The sequence below is a fragment of the Heliconius melpomene genome, chromosome 20, assembly GCF_056956725.1.
Source record: "Heliconius melpomene rosina isolate 202511_hmr_F chromosome 20, ASM5695672v1, whole genome shotgun sequence".
NCBI classification, from domain to species: Eukaryota; Metazoa; Arthropoda; class Insecta; order Lepidoptera; family Nymphalidae; genus Heliconius; species Heliconius melpomene.
Window position 1 is genome coordinate 13,253,630 of NC_140408.1, and position 20,693 is coordinate 13,274,322.

The 20,693-nt window shown below is 31.2% G+C and overlaps 1 protein-coding gene across 2 annotated transcripts; it reads left to right on the plus strand.

The window, feature by feature from the left end:
- Positions 1 to 2,447: 2,447 nt before the first annotated feature.
- Positions 2,448 to 20,068, plus strand: MAPk-Ak2 (MAP kinase-activated protein kinase 2). Of its 2 annotated transcripts, XM_085205184.1 has the most exons (9): positions 2,448 to 2,506; positions 2,618 to 2,777; positions 11,567 to 11,692; positions 13,614 to 13,751; positions 14,082 to 14,288; positions 14,592 to 14,723; positions 15,051 to 15,173; positions 15,658 to 15,810; positions 16,223 to 20,068. In XM_085205184.1, exons 2-9 carry the CDS (start codon positions 2,688 to 2,690, stop codon positions 16,292 to 16,294), a joined length of 1,041 nt encoding a protein of 346 aa, XP_085061310.1. In that variant the 5' UTR covers positions 2,448 to 2,506; positions 2,618 to 2,687; the 3' UTR covers positions 16,295 to 20,068. The 2 variants fall into 2 exon arrangements, with proteins under 2 accessions (XP_085061310.1, XP_085061309.1); XM_085205183.1 differs by having other exon boundaries at positions 2,494 to 2,777.
- The last annotated feature ends 625 nt before the right edge of the window (positions 20,069 to 20,693 follow it).

Genomic DNA, 20,693 nt, shown 5'->3' on the forward strand with positions numbered 1-20,693 from the left:
GGAACTCAACGCCGCACTTTCATGAGATAAATGTGCTGTCTCATGAAAGTGCGGCATGTCTTGTATTCCTCAGCACGCGGTCTGAATTACCTCCCGCACTCAGAATGTGTCATTTACAATTCTTAGGCCAGGATTGACAGCTCTCAACATAAAATCGAGCTTGAGATGTTATTTTTATTTATAGATTATGATATATGAAGCAAAACGACGTCTCGAGATCACTCTCAAGATCGATCTCAGAATAGTGAGCGGCTTATAAACACTGTCCTTAATTATATCTTTTGACCACAGGGTAAAACCAGAAATAAAAGCTAGTACAAAAATAAATGCAAAGATCAAAGTTGTCTAACATTTGGTAGCATTATAATTACTGTACAATAACTAAAGAACACATTGTTATAGTATATCATACACCTATAATTAGACGAGGTTATTCATAATTGTGAGGATATTATTGTTTTCGTTTGTTTATATTTGAGTACATTTTAAGTGTATGTTAAATGTAAAATATGGTAAAATTTACCATATTTTAAAACAGAGTGCCTTAACACTAAGTTGTCTCTGATCTTTACTAAAATTCACATAGCTCTTTAGTAAAGAATTGGAACTCAACGTCGCAATATGCATTTCCTCAAGCTGGTATTTTATTATAAAACTATCGCTACGCTCGCGGCTTCGCCCGTGAAAACACTGAAGCAATCGTGTTTATATATAATACCTATATATTATGTAGTGTTAAAACGCAGCTTCGGTCGCCTATTTATTTAACTTTTTTCTTATATTCACATTTATAATATTAAGTATGATGATATTAAAATTCAATTCCATCATCTACATTCATTTCACAACTGCACTGCTATGGCATAATTTCTTGTAAAGATTGCAAGAGTCACTTAAAAGTGCTCGTACAATATGTACCTTACACAACTATATTAATGTAATAACATACATAATATCTCTAAGTATCTACAAATGAAAATAAAATTAATGAAAAAACTATATTTACCATTATGTTTACATTTTTTTTCACGCTGTATCACGCTCACTGCAGGGTAGACAGAGGGAACCTAGGGTTAAGACACTCCGTTCCCCACTTTCGTTCATTGGGTCCTCTTTTGTGTTAATAACCTTGGAACAATCTTCAATAGACTTAAGGTCTTACATAAACAGTCTACGGATATAATTATGACTAATTTTGGATTTCCTTAATTTTTGTCAAAACAAAATGACAGGAAATAGTTTATGATATACTCGTGTTGATAAAAGCTTGTGCGATACACGTTTCTACATGAGCATAATAAGGTTTGATAATTAAAAATATTGATGTTTTTTTCAACTTCCCGCTGTATATAGCAGAGAAGGCATAGAGAGCCTTGTTAATACTCCATTCCCCACTTTCCACCGAATTCTGAAGGCCTTGATACCATACCAGAGCGAAGAAATGAAAATATTACATATTTCATTCCCTCGAATGGAAATCGAACCCACAATCTGTCATGTTTAAAGTAGCATGCTTGTGTCCCTGCACTACGACTGGCCTCAACTTTTCCAAATATTTTCAAAATGGGTATCGAACCTACAACTATTGCGACAGCTATATATCACAAGGAGGCGACGATGACATCAACAATGTCATAATATAATAACATTTTTCCTCAACAAATATTACTTAAATGGCCACAGAGTGTACACATTGAAGTCAAGGCTTTGTATATTTAAAACACCATGAAGATATTATAGATATTATATGGAGGCCGTCTCAAGCGTGCGACTGTAAATGCGACTGGTAACTGGAAGAAGCTTTTTTAACCTGAAATTTTAAAAAAGAACGAATTTTCCCGAGGGAAAATATGAAAATACAATGAAAATCAAACAAATGAGAGCGAGTATTTTCATCTTCCATAAACATATAGTACCAGAAAGGTTCTAAAGAATTAATTCTCCTTAAAACGTCTCATATATTATATATCTTAGGTAATTTTAATAAATAATTACTAATTAATCGTTTTTTTCTTTTCCTACAATTAAAAAACATTATGATATTAGGATTAAAATATTTTAAAATAATTGAAACTTTGTATGTCTTACTATATAAGCAAATTTATTTACATTTACATATTGTGTATGTGCTTCTTCATTAAAAATTAAGTTTATTATCTCTTTTATAATACTTTTGATAATATGTTACAGAACATGATGTCACAGAAACAAAATAGTAAGCAGTACAATTCAGATTTTAAGATTTTTATTTGCTATTTTAAATAATAAATTATTTTTTAACTTTACAAAATAATAATAGGAAAAATTCATAAATAGTAAACAATATAAACGTTATTTAATTTATTTACTATGCTATTTAATGTTTTAATTTAACATATACATTTTCAATTATGGTAACATTAAAATGAAAAAAGAACATGACATTTATGTTGGCGTTACTGTAAAATTTTTAGTCTATGGATAAGCCTTATCTATATGTATATTCCTTAGTGTGTGTTGCTCAACTGTACGTAAGATTTGTCATCGTATAATTCACATAAATAAAGTTTATTTTATAATAAATAATACGCAATCGTTTCCTTAAAAACGTATTTAATATTATAAATTATTGTTTTAGTGTTTAATATACGTGACGTTGTGTTATTTTGTGTTCAAATCGAGTGAGTAAGGTGTACTAAACTATTAAAATGAATATATCTAGAAATCCGAAAACTACACCTATTACTGATGATTATGATATCTCAAACACCGTGCTCGGCCTTGGCATTAACGGAAAAGTAAGTATTTGAACACATCCTTTAAAATATATAATACGTTATCATTTTCCATAACTATTGTTTACATATATGACGTAAACTATCAAATTTAGAAAACTTTTTTTATATTAATGTATGTATAAATAATTCTTAAAAACTTTAATGGGTGATTAATGTTTATTATTATCTATTTCCAATAATGAACGGATTCGTCAAAATATTTTAGCATTTAACTAATGAGATGTGATCAAAAAATTTTTGAAGGTTGACTCACAAATGCGTCCAAAGGCTATTATTGGCACGATATTCGTTTTAAAAATTGTTCTACTGCATAACGTTAACAATTTTATAACTTTTTTTTTACTATGTAATTACACAAATAACCTCTAAGAATTAATTTAAATATATTTCCTTCCTGTAAAATACATTATATTTAATTAATTTAATGTTTTTTCTAAGGAACTCGTTATTTCTTACTTATCTAAGTATAAAAAAATTATAATTAATTGTAACATTTTTTATTTATATAACCATCATTTTTTATTTATATAAATATATGTATAACCATTGAGTTATATAAATATATTTACACTGTATCCAACAAATAGTAGGACAAGCAGGAAGAAGGTCTTGATAAAACATTCCATTCTCTGTCTCCTCAAATTCAAGGCAATACATGTTGAGTGGTTAAACTGAACACCCCACTGTATCTTGCCAGTACAGGTGAATAAAAATAGTTTATTTGTACCTAAAAATGTAATCAGATGTTTATAAGACATTTTTAAATAATATATAAATGTAAAAATTGTGAAAATATGACTAATAGTTTCATACTTCCTCGGGAGACTGATTATTTTCTCCACTCTCTTAGACAAAGTTAAGTTCTAATACTTATATTAATAGTAATATCTCGAACACCAAGTAGCACATGGGATTGAAGTGTCTTAACGCTAGATTCCTTCTACAAACTCTGCAATATGGGAAAAGGCTTTTTGTACAACATAAATAACCTTAATCAAATTGTTTATTTTTGCATTTATTGTTAAATTTAAAAGACATGATAACATTTAAAATAATTATAATAAAGCTCACATATTAATATTATTCACATATTGCACTTTGAAATGATGGCCTACAAAAACATTGCTATTTAATATGTATATTCATTTCTGTTTTTTTTTATTGTGCAACTTTGGTATAAAAAATGACACAATATACAAATAAACAATCCAGAAGTTTATTTATATTTATATATATATTTATACATACTATCATTTACAGACAGATTGTGAAATAATGTAGATCTTTTAGATATTATAACCTACTTTTTATCAAGTTGCAAGTTGTTATCACTTGAATGATAATATGCTATCACATTATAAATTTAATGAAATTACATTCTTTAGTGCTAAGTTTTAAGATCATTTTTGGTTTACGATAGATTATAGTTGTTGAAAACTGTTCCCTTGAAGTGTAGAAAAATCACACTGTATCATAAAGCAGTATAGGCAGAAGAAACATAATGTAAAGACACCCACTGACACAATTTCAAGTGAAAATTTCCTTAAATGGGAATCGAACACACGACTTTCGCACTTTTAGCCACAGTGGCATCGTATAAGATGTGGGAAAAGTAACATCAGTACAACTTGTAATATTGTAGGGGCTATATCTGTAGGGTAAATAACCTTTTAAAGATATTAAGTCGGTACTTGAACTAAATGACGTAATGTATGCGGGTTTAAAGTTTTCCTCCAGCCTCTTATCAATTGGAATTAAAATATAAAAATGAGTCACTGTTTTCTCTGTTTATTAAATTATTCTCTTTATATTCCACCAGGATCGAACTCAACTTTCGTGTTACAGTCACTCCTCTGTGTCTAATATCCTAGTAATAATACAAATCATAAATGACCAATCTTATACATTGAAGCGTCTTTTAAAATATTCTGCTCTAAGCGGGAATCGAACCTACATCCGATGGAAACTGATCCGAATGAAACGAAAACATATATCTAAATCAATTCGACTTCACCTTTTCAACTTAAAAGGTAACTTCCGCTCTATTGACGTGCATTAATTTTTTACGTTATCGCTATATTATGCTTACGTCAAGATATTTCTTGCGTAGCTACTATTTGTATGTATACGTATAATAATTATGAATGACGCGTTTGATCCGTAAAGCCCCCTCTCTCATTGATTTTTATATTTTTAACTGTTATGGAAATAGATATATTTAGGTATGTATAAAAAATTGAGAGGATCGTCGTGGCGCAGCGCGCAGCATCTGACTAACGTAACGGTGACGAATGTGGGTTCTATTCCCACTCGGGTAAAATAAATTTGAGATCGGATTGCTTCGATACGAGGGCCTTCCAGGGTCTTCTTATTAAACTACGCTAACAGTTTAGCCTCTATAGCAGGATAAGCGTGAAGCTTTAGCTTCAAATAAAAAAAACCCTCGGGTGGGTGTCGAACCCACAACCACCGCTTGTACAATCACACACCGTCACACGCGTTGGCGTCACGTATTGTATGAACGTAGAATACACCTTTGTCCTAGTTTCCGTCTGTCGTAACACGTATTTTAGATCTTTTTACTCATTTTCCTTTGAAGCGAATAATTTATAGAGCGTTGACTATAATGTAATAAAATTGAAGGAAATTCCGTGTTAAAGTACTAATTATGACAGTGTCGTGTTAACTTTGTTATATTTACCGATAATAAAAAATATCTGTTTTAACTCGCTATGGCAACAAATCAAAATATTCTTTACTAGCGGACCCGGACGCGGCTACGCCTGCTTCAACTATAAGAATATTTATTAAATATATTCATGAAATTATTTTCAATTTTCAATAGAATTAGTAAGAAAATATAAGCTTAATTATATATTATTATATTAGAAAAAAAATTCTGAGTTATTGAAATGAACCACGAAAAGGATTAAAAGTAACTAAAGGATAGGTATTCTTAATATTAGAAAAAGTATCTAAAGTTTTCCGTGCGTGCGTACATAGATATCGACTCTATGAAATAACTAAACATTTCTCTCTATTAAATAGGACAATTTTAGCGGGCAATATCAAATAAAATAAGAAGAGAACCAAGATGTAGTCTAAATTAATTATAAACAGCAAATAATTACATAAAAATTAACAGTAGTTCGAAAATGTATGAAAATTTATAAAACCGTCAACGTCATCTGCCCGTTCGCGACGGTCATACTATGCCGCCCGAAGGCTAGGTTATTTCGAATCAGTGACATCTCCTTAATTATTTATTAGAATGTTATACAGTAAACTATAATTTCAATCTAGATAAAAAGCTAAAAGTGACTATTATATTTATTTTCATAAGGATGAATATCAAAATGTCGCGGTAACGGTTGCGTAGCGACGCGACGGTTGTTATTAACATGGCAGAATAAATTGCATGTCAAATTAGAAAGTACTTTAAAATATATTAGTATATATGTGTAATGTAATGTTATATAGCCTATAGCACTTCTGAAGAATGCAGCTTTCATACAAAACAAAAACAATGTAAATCGAACCAGTAGATCCAGAGATCTTAGCGTTCAAACAAACAAACAAACAAACAAACAAACAAACAAACTCTTCCGCTTTATTATATTAGTATAGATTCAAATAGCCACTATTATAAGCAATTTTGAATCACTTTTGACTATTGTAAGCACTTTTATTACCGGATGTATCTTTTGCGGTCTGGATAATATAAGAAGAATACTATATCGATTTCCGTTACATATAATTAAAATTAATTAATTCATCAATTAAGTTGGTTTTGTAAAATTTTGGCTGATTTTTAAGATTTGTTAGTGTATTATTTTTTTAATTTCTTATTGACAGTCCCACTCTGGCTTCTTTAATATATGAAAATATAGTAAAAACAATATACTGGTAAATGAAAGTTTATCGTCCAAACAATGATAATTATGAAATAAAGAAGACAGAAAACCTTGCATGAGTCATTGGTATCCCCCAAACACATTGTTTATCGGCTTATCATACTATCTATTTTTACTATTGTAATATAATGTAACTAGTGGCTGTGAACGCGACGGTTTTGAGTTCGATTCCCACTCAGGGGAATTAACTATTTTCATTTCCTTGCTCTGATACCTAGACAATGTAGAACAAAGTGTGCCAACACTGGGTTCTCGCTGCCTACCCTGCTACATGCGGGATACATGAAGCTGAAAAAAATGTGTGTTGAGTGGTGATTCCCAACGTCAAATTTAATTAATCAATCAACTCATTCACTCACCACCGCGCCATGATGGCCTGAATGCAGGAGTACATTTATACCAGACTATTTGTGTATGTGACATGACACATTCTTGGTTTTTAAGGTAACCCTGACCACAGTGGGTTACAAAAAAACGTTTCATTCACGTCCTATCATATATAACCTACACATAGCCTTTCTCTATAAATAGAGAAAGCCTACGCAATATTTTTTTATTACGATCCAGTTCCCGAGATTAGCGTGTTCATCATTTTTTTTCTCTTATTAATAATCCTATTAATATTATACATGTAAAGGTTAGCGAAGATGTATGTTTGTTTAACTTTCACGTCAAAAGTACTGAAAGGGCTTAAATGAAGCCTGAGAGTATAATATAAATTATATATCTGAATAACTCAAACGCTACAAATGTATGTGACTTTTTTTATAATTAAGCTATATTCTGACGATAAGTCTTAGCGGGCGAAGTCGCAGGAGGGTCGCTGATATTACTATAAATTGTAAAAGATAAAGAAAAAGAATATAATAACACTCCCATTTTCACTTTCTTCCAAACTTTTCATAGTTTATACAGTAGACTACGTTTTTACATCAATCTCAATGTAAACAATTTAGATAAAAGATAAATATTAGTATGAACTGCGCTGTACTATTCTATACTATACTATAGAATATATGTATTTATGTATGGAACTGCGACGTAGTGATGAATAACTATAGTAGATGTTATCTTTGATCTATTCTATAGAAGTGAATTGAGAGTGTGCGATACGTGTTTATTAATACTAGCAATACTGTTTAGAATTTTAACTTTATTATATACATACGAATGCATAGATAAATAAGTGGTTTAACATATTTTAACTGAATATTTTTTTTGTTTTTTTTTGTTACTTATTTATTTAACTTCACGCTGTATACCGTATGCAGCAAGGTAGGCAGAGTGAACCTAGTGTTGAGACGTTCCGCTCCTCGCGATAGATTTTCAATATATTGCAAAACTCGCCCTATTTTTGATATACAATTGTGTACTTCAACAAAAAAAGAAAATTATTGGAAAATAAACCTATTGGAATATATCCGTTATATACATAATATATATAAAATCGAAAGATCACTCACCCATCACGAAATCTCAGAAACTACAAGTGCTAGGAGTCTCAAACATCTCAAATTTTGCATAGGAGTTATTTATAGGACGTAGGTGCTCACTAAGACGGGAATTTGCAATATTCGACTTCTAAGGGGTTGTTTTTGGGGTCGAATGTTTGTATGAAACTTCGTTACTACAAACGCTAGGAGTCCCAAATTCCTAGCACTTGTAGTTTCTGAGATTTCGTGATGAGTGAGTGACCTTTCGATTTTATATATATAGATTAAATTATAACTACAGTTGTTGCTATTGGCAAGTACTGGACGTCACAATTGATAACGATTTGAGAGGAAAATATTTTCCTTTTAATTTATTTGATCACACGATTTGTGACGGTAAAGCGTATAGCCATACGTGGTCACGTATAAACTATTTGTATTTTATAAACTACTAGCGGCCCACACACGGCTTCGCCCGTGTGATCTTATATTGTACATTTTATATAAACTAAAGAGTTTGTCTCTTTTGTGTCTGTACATCAGAATAACACAGACTACAAATTATTTAAAGAAATAAACAGCTATATTACTATAAAGTTTCATCGAAATCTGTACAGTAGTTTTTGCGTAAAAGTGGAAGCTCCAGCCCCTATCCCGCTGTATGCGAGACGCTTAAAATTAAGAAATAAGTCAAGTTATAGTATCAAGTTATAATTAATCAAAAGTACCTGCAATCTTGGAAGGTCGATTTGGTGCCTTGCTATATATAAACATGACCTTTACCCATTTTACGGGTTGTCTTTCAAACTACGAAAATAGAAAGGAAGTTATATAAAACTTCTATAGACAACAAGACCATATTCTACAGCTTCACGCTTTTACCCGTATTGCAGGATAGTCAAGAGGAAATTTAGTATTAAAACACTCTATTCGAGACATTGTGTGTTGAGTGCGGGAATTAAATTCTGTTCTGTTTGTCTTGTTATCAAAGCAATGAAGTAAAAATAAGTCATTCCCGAGTGGGAATTGAATCTACAACCCACACGTTCCCTAACATTTTCGATTTTCTTTTTAGTTTCACTCTGTATCCTGCACATATCAATAGCTTGCTCTTTCCAGGGTTTTATCTGCCGGTAGGCAGTAAACCCTGGGAACCTAATGTGAAGATACCTACTTCGGTCCCACTAAACTAATTCCGTTCCCCGCCGAAATCTCACGGCGTTACGTATTGATAAGCGAAACACAGCACCTCGGAAAATTAAATATTTCATTCCCCTGAACGGGAATCGAACTCATACCGTTGCGTTACTATCACGTTACTTTTCCTCGAGGAAAATACCAATCACTTTCTCGCCGAGCTGTTATTTTACAATTACGTAGAATTCACACGACTAATAATACATTCATGGTCAAATATTATATACAAATAGTTTGTAGAAAACGCTTAAAATACGTTTTCGTATCAATGAATAACGATGTGGGCGTCACGCGAGCCCGTACTATTGTGATGATTAGGAAAGGTATGTGTTGTGTTTGTGTAGGTATGTTCGTCTGTTACACTTTTATGCTTAAACTGCTGATCGATTTTGGTAAAGATTGAACTAAAAGCTCTTAAATAGAGTAATGTGTCCCTCCACCAGTACCCAATAACTGCAGGAAAGATATTATTCAGGGAATGCCACTTTGTAAACCTTGAATTCCTTTTCCCATGTAGCGGGAAATGTCTTATCATTTCCCTTACTAAGTAAATCATAAAACAATATTTTTTTTACTTCCCCTTGTGGGCAGACAACCTAGTGTTAAGGCACTTCGCACTCTACTTTCCGCCCAATTTTCCTGGCGCAACTCAACGTAGTTAATTGTTTTAAATTAGTCACTAAAATTCCATATCATCGCGAGTATATCGAAATACGATATATGTATGTATGATTCACAGGTTTATCTTATGTTTGTACATCGATTGTCGTTGTTCTCAATGGGTAGTACCTGTGTGACGTCATTAATTATAACGTCATACACGTATTATACATTCAAATTAAGTTATTTTTAGTGTAATCTTTAATGGTGATGACTTGTTAAAGTATATAACTATCTTATAATATATATACAGGATGGTTGGTTGAAACATAGACGGATAGCAGGATAGGCGGAGGGCATCTGGGAACCTAGTGTTAAGACACCCCGTTCCCATTGAACGGAAGTGGCCCCACTTTTCGTTGAGTTCTTATGGAACGCAACGTTAAGTCACCAGAGCAAGAAAATTATAATATTAAATATATCAATCCCCTCGAATGGAAATCGAACCTACAACCGTCGCGCTTACAGTCGCGCTTTTGTGGGCCCGCGTCAGAAAACGGCATTAAATACATTGTAAAATCATTAAAATTTAAATCATTTCCAACTCTTACACCATGTAGCGTGGTCATTCAGAAAGAATATTAATATTGTTTTTCATTTAGTAGAGAAGTCAGTGATATGTCACTTCATTTGTTAGGTAATCCTAATGTCTGCTTATTTATAGATTTTTTATGGTCGTCTCGTTTTGTGTTATAAATATCTATGGATAATTAGAATGACTTCGAGGTGGTCCTTCTGCTCCATTTGCCCATCTCTTCGATAAAAAATATACTGTTTTGTCTTTATTCTTTTTAGCTTTACGCCGAATTCTACACATAGGAGAATAGACAGAGGGAATCTGGGAACCTAATGTTAAGATACTCCGTTCCCATTAAAACACTTCCGTTAGTCACTTTCGTTCCGCCGAATTCTGGGAGCCTGGTTAAATGGCGGAACTTAACGCCACGCTTTGCCCCGTTACCAGAGCGAAGAAATTAAAAGGTCTTCCTAACCACCCTGCTAGAGATAAAACGTGTCCGTTGTTCTTCACCTATGAAAACTATTTTTGTCCAAAGTATGATTCGTGTTATTATTGTGGTAGTCGAGACCAATGTCTGTCTTAATATGTCCAGACCGGAAACACTTTTAAATTTATTTATATAAACATTTCCTTAAGTGGAATTGTAACTCATCTCATTGGGTAGTTATCGTTAGTCACCTTTGAACCATGCTATAATAAATAAAATTAATGATATGTTTTTTTAGCTTCACGCTATATCCCGCATACAGCAGGGTAGGCCAAGGGAACCTTGTGTTTGGACACTCTTTTCCCCAGTTTTCACATTTTTTTTGGGGATATTACATATAGAGTGGCGGAACACAGCGCAGCCGCAGCCATGCTTTATTTATCTACCTGTATTCATTTACCAGGAGAAAGTCTAGTGTTTTGACGTCGTAACGTCTTCTGTTACCTAAACTTCTATGCATCTTTTCATACTACATTGTCAATAATTATTTGTGTAAAAATAAATTTTACACAAAATACAAGATAACCCACTTATAGTATATATTCGTAATATTTAAATTTTATTTTCCTTCTTTCCAGGTAGTGGAATGCAAGGAAAAGAGAACAGGGGCCAAGCGAGCTTTGAAGGTGTTACACGACAGCGCGAAGGCGAGACGAGAAGTCGAGTTACACTGGCGCGCAAGTGGCTGCATACATATTGTTGAGGTATGTTACATAGACCATACTCTATACTAATATTTATAAAGCTGATGAGTTTGTTTGTGTTAACGAGATAATCTTAGGAACTCCTTTTTTCTCCTTTTGAAATGTAGAACCTTAAAAATTTTAGATATTTAACAAAGATCTAAGTTTAATAAAAATAAGAAAAGGTTATTCTAAGTTATTCACAATTATAATGTAGGAACGTATTTATATAGAACTGGAATAATAAAGAGCTTGACCTTTTAAAGTTCTGTGAATTGTTAATACAAAAGATAATATTATTCCAATTGATAATTTATTAATAATACTATTGAAATTTTATATAACAATAATAATAGTCATCTATCAAAATAAACTTCTCCTTGGTTTGATGCTGGGAAATACCTTCACGCAGACAAAGATATTGTAATTGGACCACTTACTTAAGGTCCAATTATGGCGGAGGGGTACAATCGACTTTAAAAGTGACCGGTTAGGAGTTTGATTACCACTCGTAGAATAGAAATATTTAATATTTACAGTTCCTTGCTCTGGTTACAATAAGCAAAACTCTGATTTTCGAGAATTCGGCGGTAAGTAGGGAACGAAAGTGTGTTAATCGGAACTGAGTGCCTTAAGATTTGGTTCCCTCGGCTTACTCTGGACACCACACATTGAAAACCAACCAAATTAAATAAAGGAACCCATCGCCACGCTATGGTTAACCAGATATGGGAAGTAAAATAAGTAAAGTAGTAAAATAAAATCGAGGGCAACGCCGCAAAGTAGTAGCATTTTTTTTAAATTATGTTCTTGTATGTATCTTATAACCATTACGGCGTAGAGGCACATCCTCTGACTTTAAACGCTACGGTTGTAAGTTCGATTCCCACTCGGGGAATTCGTTTCCTCGCTCTGGTAACAACAACGCGGCGTTAACCTCCACTGCACAACACATAAAGTCTCCAAAATGTATCTAGTATACTTGAATCCCTCTGCTCACTCTCCTAAATGCGGGATAAAGCGTGAGGCTAAAAAAATATCATAATCTTGCGCAACATTATTGCAACACCATCTTGTTACAAATATTACTTAGCAGTCGTATACAATTGTATACTAATAGTTTTATAGTACTAGTAGTGGTTATAGTAGTCTATAATTAATATATTAATACCTTAACTATGTTTAGATTAAGATAATTTTAACGTTATATTAAAGTCACGCAATGTTATTATAGTAAAATGTTTACTTTTTTATAGTTTCACACAGTAACCTAAATAAACCAAGTAAGGCGGAGGGAATCTAGTGTTAAAACACACTGTTACCCACTTTCCGCTGAATTTCGGAGGCATTGCGTATCGAGTGGCGGAACTCAACGCCGCATTTTGCCTCGACATCAGAGCAAAGAAATGAAAATAAAAATTTAAATAAATATTGAAGTTTCTCGAGTGGGGATCGAATCCACACCCAGTCGCGTTTACAGTTCCACACTTGTGCTACTGCGCCGCTAAGAGTATAGAGAAAAGAATTTAATTATTACTTTCGTGTTTCCTAGCTATTATGGCAAAGTAAAATTGCCCTGGGGTTGTCCATAGGCAAGACTATAAATCGATGTAACATGAATATTTTGCTACGGCGGTGTTCCGGCCGTGACCCACTTGTGATAGGATAAGGATATTAAATTTAAACAATCGATATTGAGGGTTGAGGGTATTACTCATATGTTTAGTCTTTTCTTTGGCTTTAGTTATTATTACACCATCAAAAAATGGAATGGAAGGTGTATATGTATACCAGAGTGCGTTTACCTGCAAAATTTTTCATATTTAATCTCCTCGAGTGTGAATCAAACTCACAACTTGTCGCGTTTAAAAAATTAAGTTTATTTAAAAAAATAAATTTATTTAAAAAATTAATTTATTAAACAATACAACTTTCTTTTCAGATAATCGACGTATACGACAACACATACGGTGGCAAGCGCTGCTTACTGGTTGTGATGGAATGCATGGATGGCGGCGAGTTATTCCAAAGAATTCAGGATAATAGAGAAGGAGCTTTCACGGAGCGACAGGCTGCTGAGGTAAGGAAATGAAATGAAAAAACCATTCAAGCGTAAGGCAGACTCGGCAAACCAGGGTTCCGTCAAATTGTTCAAAACCAAAGTCCACCAAATGCTCTGGTAGACTAATGGCTACGTTAAGTTATGATTAAGTTAAATGCTAGTGTTTACACGTAACGACACGAAAAATTCATGGAAAGTGGAGAACGGTGTGCCTTAACACTAGATCTCTCTGTCTACCCTGCTATACGAAAACAAAGTGTAGCTTTTTCATTTAAAAATCTGTTTTCATTTAAAATGGCAGCTTTTTATTAACGACAATGTGATCATAGTCCAATCGTTTTTCCACAGATAATGCACTCAATATGCGTAGCAGTGCGCCATCTCCACGACTCTAACATCGCCCATCGCGACATAAAACCAGAGAACCTCCTGTATACTAGTATGGAACCGAATGCCATATTGAAACTGACCGATTTTGGGTTCGCAAAGGAAACTTTGACTCAAGCGGATACTTTACAAACACCGTGTTATACGCCGTATTATGTTGCGCCTGAGGTAAGGTCTTTTTTCGCTATGTTTTTAGGGTTCCGTACCTTTTAAAGAAAAACGGAATACTTACGAGATCACTTTGTTCTCCGTACGGCTGTCTCTCTGTCATGCGCCTTTATCTCAGAAACACTCGGGGATATCGAGTTGAAATTCAAAATATATACTCAAACCTACAGTCCCTTAATTTCCTAAATTAAATGCTGAAAAAACGTATTTCAGCATTTACTTTAAAGGGGAGAAATCATAGGAATAGGGAAGGGAAATCAAAATAAATAAGATACTTCCGGTTAAGATTTTTTTTTGTTTCAGGTGTTAGGTCCAGAAAAATATGATAAGTCATGTGACATATGGTCTTTAGGAGTAGTCATGTATATCCTTCTGTGCGGTTTCCCACCTTTTTATTCGAACCATGGACTCGCCATATCGCCGGGAATGAAAAAGGTATTAATTTTTTAGAGTTTTTACATGTCTATCAGTTTATTTTAATGGAAATTTTAATATTTTTTTATTTTGACTAATTTATGAGCCTACTTTAGATCGCAGGTTTGTTTTTATTAGATTTCTTGTTGTATGCCACTAACTTAACGCCGAACTTTTCGTCAAAATTACATTGTAAAATTTGTAATTGTATTTTAGTGCTTCGCACTCGCAAAAAAAATATTTAAAAAATGCGCAACCATATGCAGCTAACTTCTTGACGATCATGACTCGTCGATTGCACTATATATTATTTGTTAATACATGTCTAACACTTTTATATTATTCCAGCGTATTAGACTAGGACAATACGATTTTCCCGAACCAGAATGGTCCAATGTTTCTTCAGAAGCGAAAAATCTTATCAAGGGAATGTTATCAGTAGAACCAGCTAAAAGATTGACAATACATCAAGTAAGTTTTATTTTATTTTTAATAATTTATAAATTTAATATAATTTATTAAAAACACCTGACTATATAAAACCAAAAAAAGCCATTTCAATTTTATATGGAAATAGTCCTTTCACTCAGGTAATGTCATTTTCTTGGATGGGTCTAAGTGCCCCTTTTTAGGATATTCTTTTTCATTTTTGCTTGCCTCTATCCTCCTCATATATTAAGGTAGGCAAAAGCAACCTAATGTAAGACACTCTGTTCTCCACTTTTCGCTGAATTTACCTGAGCAAGGAAATGGAATAATGAAATAATTCTTTCCCCCAAATTGGAATCAAATCCAACAACTGCCGCGTTTATAATCACATGGGGCCATGACAGCCTCAGGGATTTTTACAAATTTTAAATTTTTGTATATGGATATATTTTGAAATTATTTCTAAGAATGACAATTTGGCAATGGAGTACACTATTTAATAAATACTTTTTAATGTAACGTTTAGGTGATGTCAAGCCCGTGGGTGCGTCAGTTCACGCAGGTGCCGCAGACGCCGCTGTACACGCACACGCTGCTGCGCGACGCTGGCGACGCGTGGGCCGACGTGCAGGACGAGATGACGCGCTCCCTCGCCACCATGCGCGTCGATTATGACCAGGTATTATATACATGCACTCAAACACACGCACGTGTGTGCGTGAGTGCGTATACGCTCAAATATATACCGATATTCAAATTTTGACTAAATTCAAGCTTTATTCGCAGTAGTTACTACTCTACACTACAATTAAGACTGTTTTTTAAGCTACATAGAAATGTATTAATATTAAGAATGAGCACACATAATATTTATACGTAACATGTATATACTATTTTTTTATATATATTTAATATAGATGGTTCGTAATGAAGTTACCAAATTTTAATAGCCTTCGAGAATAAATTTCATTTATAATTATATTGTAGTTTTATATATAAGTATATAAATGTTTGGTATTTTTTAAATTATTTTTTCACTGAATTGAAAAATGTATTACCAAAAAATTATAACCATTTGTTTTTTCTTACAGGTCCAAATCAAGGCACTAGAACAATCAAACAACTCCCTATTAAATAAACGTAGAAATAAAGTAGGTGCATGAAATAAAAGTACTTAGTCTGACCAGAAATAAATATACATAAACACTAATAAATATGTATAAGAAACTGACACACAGACATTACTAATTACTACTAAAATTGTGATCCATAAAAAATTGGACGGATTAAAAATTATAATTGACTAAATGTCAATTATACACATGTGTCAAAATTACAGGTAAAAAATGTGTATTGTGTAAGCTTTTATTTCTATTTCAGTATTAAACATTGACATTTATTTTTAAAGAAACGAAATATAATATTAATAAAAAAAGACATAATTAAACCTACAGACAAAAAATACAGTAAAAATCAGATAAGCAATGATTACATACGTAATATGTCAAATTGACATATTTTTGTTTTAATATTATTTTTTGTCTTTCAATTACAAAAAAATATATTTAAAATAAAAAATATTAAAACAGCGATGTAATACAAGAAAAATACAAGTAAAAATCCCTATATTCAAAAGTTAATTAAAATTATGCTCCTTATAAAAAAAAACCTAATAACAATAAAAAGAAAATGTGCCAATTATTAGGTTTTTAAGAAATGAATACAATAATTAAAACTTTTGATCAAACGAATGGATCAACAGGCCAATATTGAATGAAAAAATTTAACGTAAGACTGAATGTGTTCAGTTTTCTGGTCAGACATGCTTATTTATATATTATGAAATAAAGTGTTTACAGTAGAAACTCGATTATCCGGCCCTCGGTAATTATATTAAATATGTAAATAAGTACATCGTATGTTGGAAAATGTATGTCCTAATAAACATAGATCATTTATATATATTTGTTGTTTTGAATAAACACAATATTACGTCCTACATATGCCGCTCTTTTTCATACATTCGATGATCCCGATTTTCGATTATTCGAATCCCTAACGACCACAATTAGTCCGGTTAATCGAGTGTCTACTATACGTGAAATATAAAAATATTAATATTTATATATAAAATATAAAAAACATATTTTATATAAAATATATTATTATTATAACAATAAATAATGTGTATCTTTGTGTTTAAGTTGCAAATGAGTTTGAGGTAACATTCTATTTTATTTAAAAAAAATAGCACATTTTCGTTTTTTTTATAATCCGCCTATATTATATTTTTTTTACAATTTGCCATAACCTGTAATGGAACCTGCACTAACGCCTCAAACTTGTAGTGTGAACGATTTTTGCTTGTTCTGTAGATTATATGTATGTATGTTAATTATTAGTGAAAAGATTTTTTATTTACCGATTTTTAATGTGGGTAGAATCAAAATGTCATTTTTAAATCATTATTTCCGTTAAAAATCATATAATTAAAAAATATTTAGCACAATAACGTTAGGAGAAATGTGCCACGATCAAATATCGGTAAATAAAAGACATATATAATAAGAATACAAAAATGTATGGAAATTTTGACGTTAAATAGTAAACGCTACTAGGTACAAAGTGCGATTTAGGTTTTACTTTAAAAAAAATTTTTTTTTTTAATAGATTTTTATCTCTTTAACATACGTTCCTATAGTGGTCAGTATGTAGTAAATTTAGTTTTAAAATATAAGAAGTATCACATTCTTTTGGTAATCACAGCAACGTCACAACAAACTCGTAAATTTCTTTATAAATTAAAATATATATATATATTTAAAAATTCATAAATATTCTAATACTATATAAGTAATGGCTACTTAAATCTTTTAATTAGTCTATTATAAATCTATAAATAGAGTAGTTCTAGTATCAATTGCGATTTTGCCATTTACTATAATAGACATGATGACAACTAGTGAAAATCACTAAAATAATTATATATTTATTTAATTCAAACCCTTTTAATAGATTACAAAACATACGTTAATTTTATTATTAAATATAGGATTCATTATTATTTATAAAAAAAGAGCGATTTACGACACACTTTAGTAAAAAAAGCAAATTGACATGTATTTATTATACAACTAGTGGACCAGGACGCGGCTACGCCTGCTTGAACTATAAGAATATTCTCGCGTCAGTCATACTCATACTATGCGTCCCGAAGGCTAGGTCATTTCGAATCAGTGACATCTCCTTAATTATTTATTAGAATGTTATACAGTAAGCTATAATTTCAATCTAGATAAAATGCTAAAAGTGACTATTATATTTATTTTCATAAGGATGAATATCAAAATGTCGCGGTAACGGTTGCGTAGCGACGCGACGGTTGTTATTAACATGGCAGAATAAATTGCCTGTCAAATTAGAAAGTACTTTAAAATATATTAATTTATATGTATAATGTAATGTTATATAGCCTATAGCACTTTAGAAGAATGCAGCTTTCATACAAAACAAAAACAAAGTAAATCGGACCAGTAGATCCAGAGATCTTAGCGTTCAAACAAACAAACAAACTCTTCCGCTTTATTATATTAGTATAGATGGTATTGACAGATTACTCAGACCTGACGTTACAAGCGACGCGAGAATTTTTAAAATAATTAAAATGTATTTTTTTACTAAATATTTATTTTCTGCAGAAATTATAGAACAGTTTCTCAAAGTCTGTTATCATGCCTATTTATATATTGCATTTTTTTTTGAATCACAACTTATGAAGTAAAAAAGGCAGTTATGTAATTTGACTAAAATTATATTTTGTTAATCATTTAAATTGTATTGCCATTTTTATTTGCACATTTTTGACTATAAAGTTAGCATGTATAAAAATTTATCCTAATACAACAATAAAAAACATAAACAGCAATAAATATTAATTCGAAAATATAAAAAATATACTGTAATTAATCATATATGTTTTATGAATTTATTTTTAGAAATTTGTAACGTATTCTCACAGTAAAAGTGGCCTAACTCAAAAATTTGCTAAATTATGATGGAATAGTGAAACTGGCTTTTATACTTTTTAATTAAATCTTAAATTACAAGTTATATGAATTTTGAGTTAAGACACATTCATTCTAAGAATACAATACATAGAAAATAATATTTAAATTTACAAATATAAAAAACCTAGCTTCATGTTATATTTCATAAATAGTTGCATTTACAATTTAACTAAATTAAGTATTAATAAAAATGTTACTTTTTGACGAAATAAATATTTCTCATTAACATGATAGTGTTATTAACAGCGCTAAAATAATATTAAAACAAATGAATGATTATGAATGAATCTTATGATAATAGAAAGGTCTAAGCATATTAGAATCAACATTATATTAATTAAATTACAACAGCCTATTTAAAAAATTGTTAGATCATTTTTGCTCTATTTTTTAAATTAGCTATTATAATATGGAAAAAAATTATCTTAGATTATATTTTTAAAAACGCAAAAATGGCTTAATGCCGTCCAAGCTTAAAAGTATTTACAAAGAAAAAATATATATTAAAAAAAGATATTTTATTATTACAATTGTATTTGATGTGTAGTCACAAGTAGACATAAGTTTATGTATATAGATATACATTTTGTTTTTGATTTATTACGTTTTTTTACATTATCTGTATACAGTATAAGTTTTTAATCTGTAAAATATTTGAAAAAACATTGATGTTTGGTTTTTTTTTCTTTCTTAGACATCACATTCTGTACTTATTTTTTACCCAAAATTTGTATTTTTTTATAGTCATTGTTAATTTTTTATGGAAATTTTGTTATTGTCAACTTTATTTATGTAGTTTCGTCTTATTTTTCCTTATGTTTGAGTTAAGTAACTAAATTGAGTGAAATAAATATTATGTGCAGACTATAATATTTTTGTTTTATTTTTCTTTTTTTCACATTCAAAGTACAGTGGTACAGTTAATGGCTAAGCGCTGCGGTTGTGACTTCGATTCCCAGTCAAGCGGATAATTTTCAAGGCAATGTCTAAAAATTGGACAGTAAGTGAGAAAGGTAGTATCTTAACACTAGGATACCTCTACCTAACCCGCTATATGTGGGATACAGCGTGAAGCTTGTGAACAAAGTTACATAATAAACGTAATCATCCGGTACAATCAAATTAAAACAAAATTGTGACTTATAATCCAAAAATTAAAATTCTGAGTTCTAATTGTACATTTATGAAAGTAAAACAAAAATAATGTTAAGCTACTATCTACAATTTATGAGCTCTATGAAGTTTCAAACTCAATACAAAAACCTCTGTTAGAGGAAATAAATAAACAAATAAAGATAGGACCAGCAGAATCTTTAATCCAACTAAATTAGTCAAGATTTAATTTTTTAACAAAAAAATTAAGATCAGACCAGCTATGTTATATGGATATTTTCTTTTGACAAGCGTTACAGCGGTAAAGGCGATATAATTTTATACCAACATTACAATAACTAAAATAGTTGTGAACAGCCACTAGGTTTTATAGAAAAATATA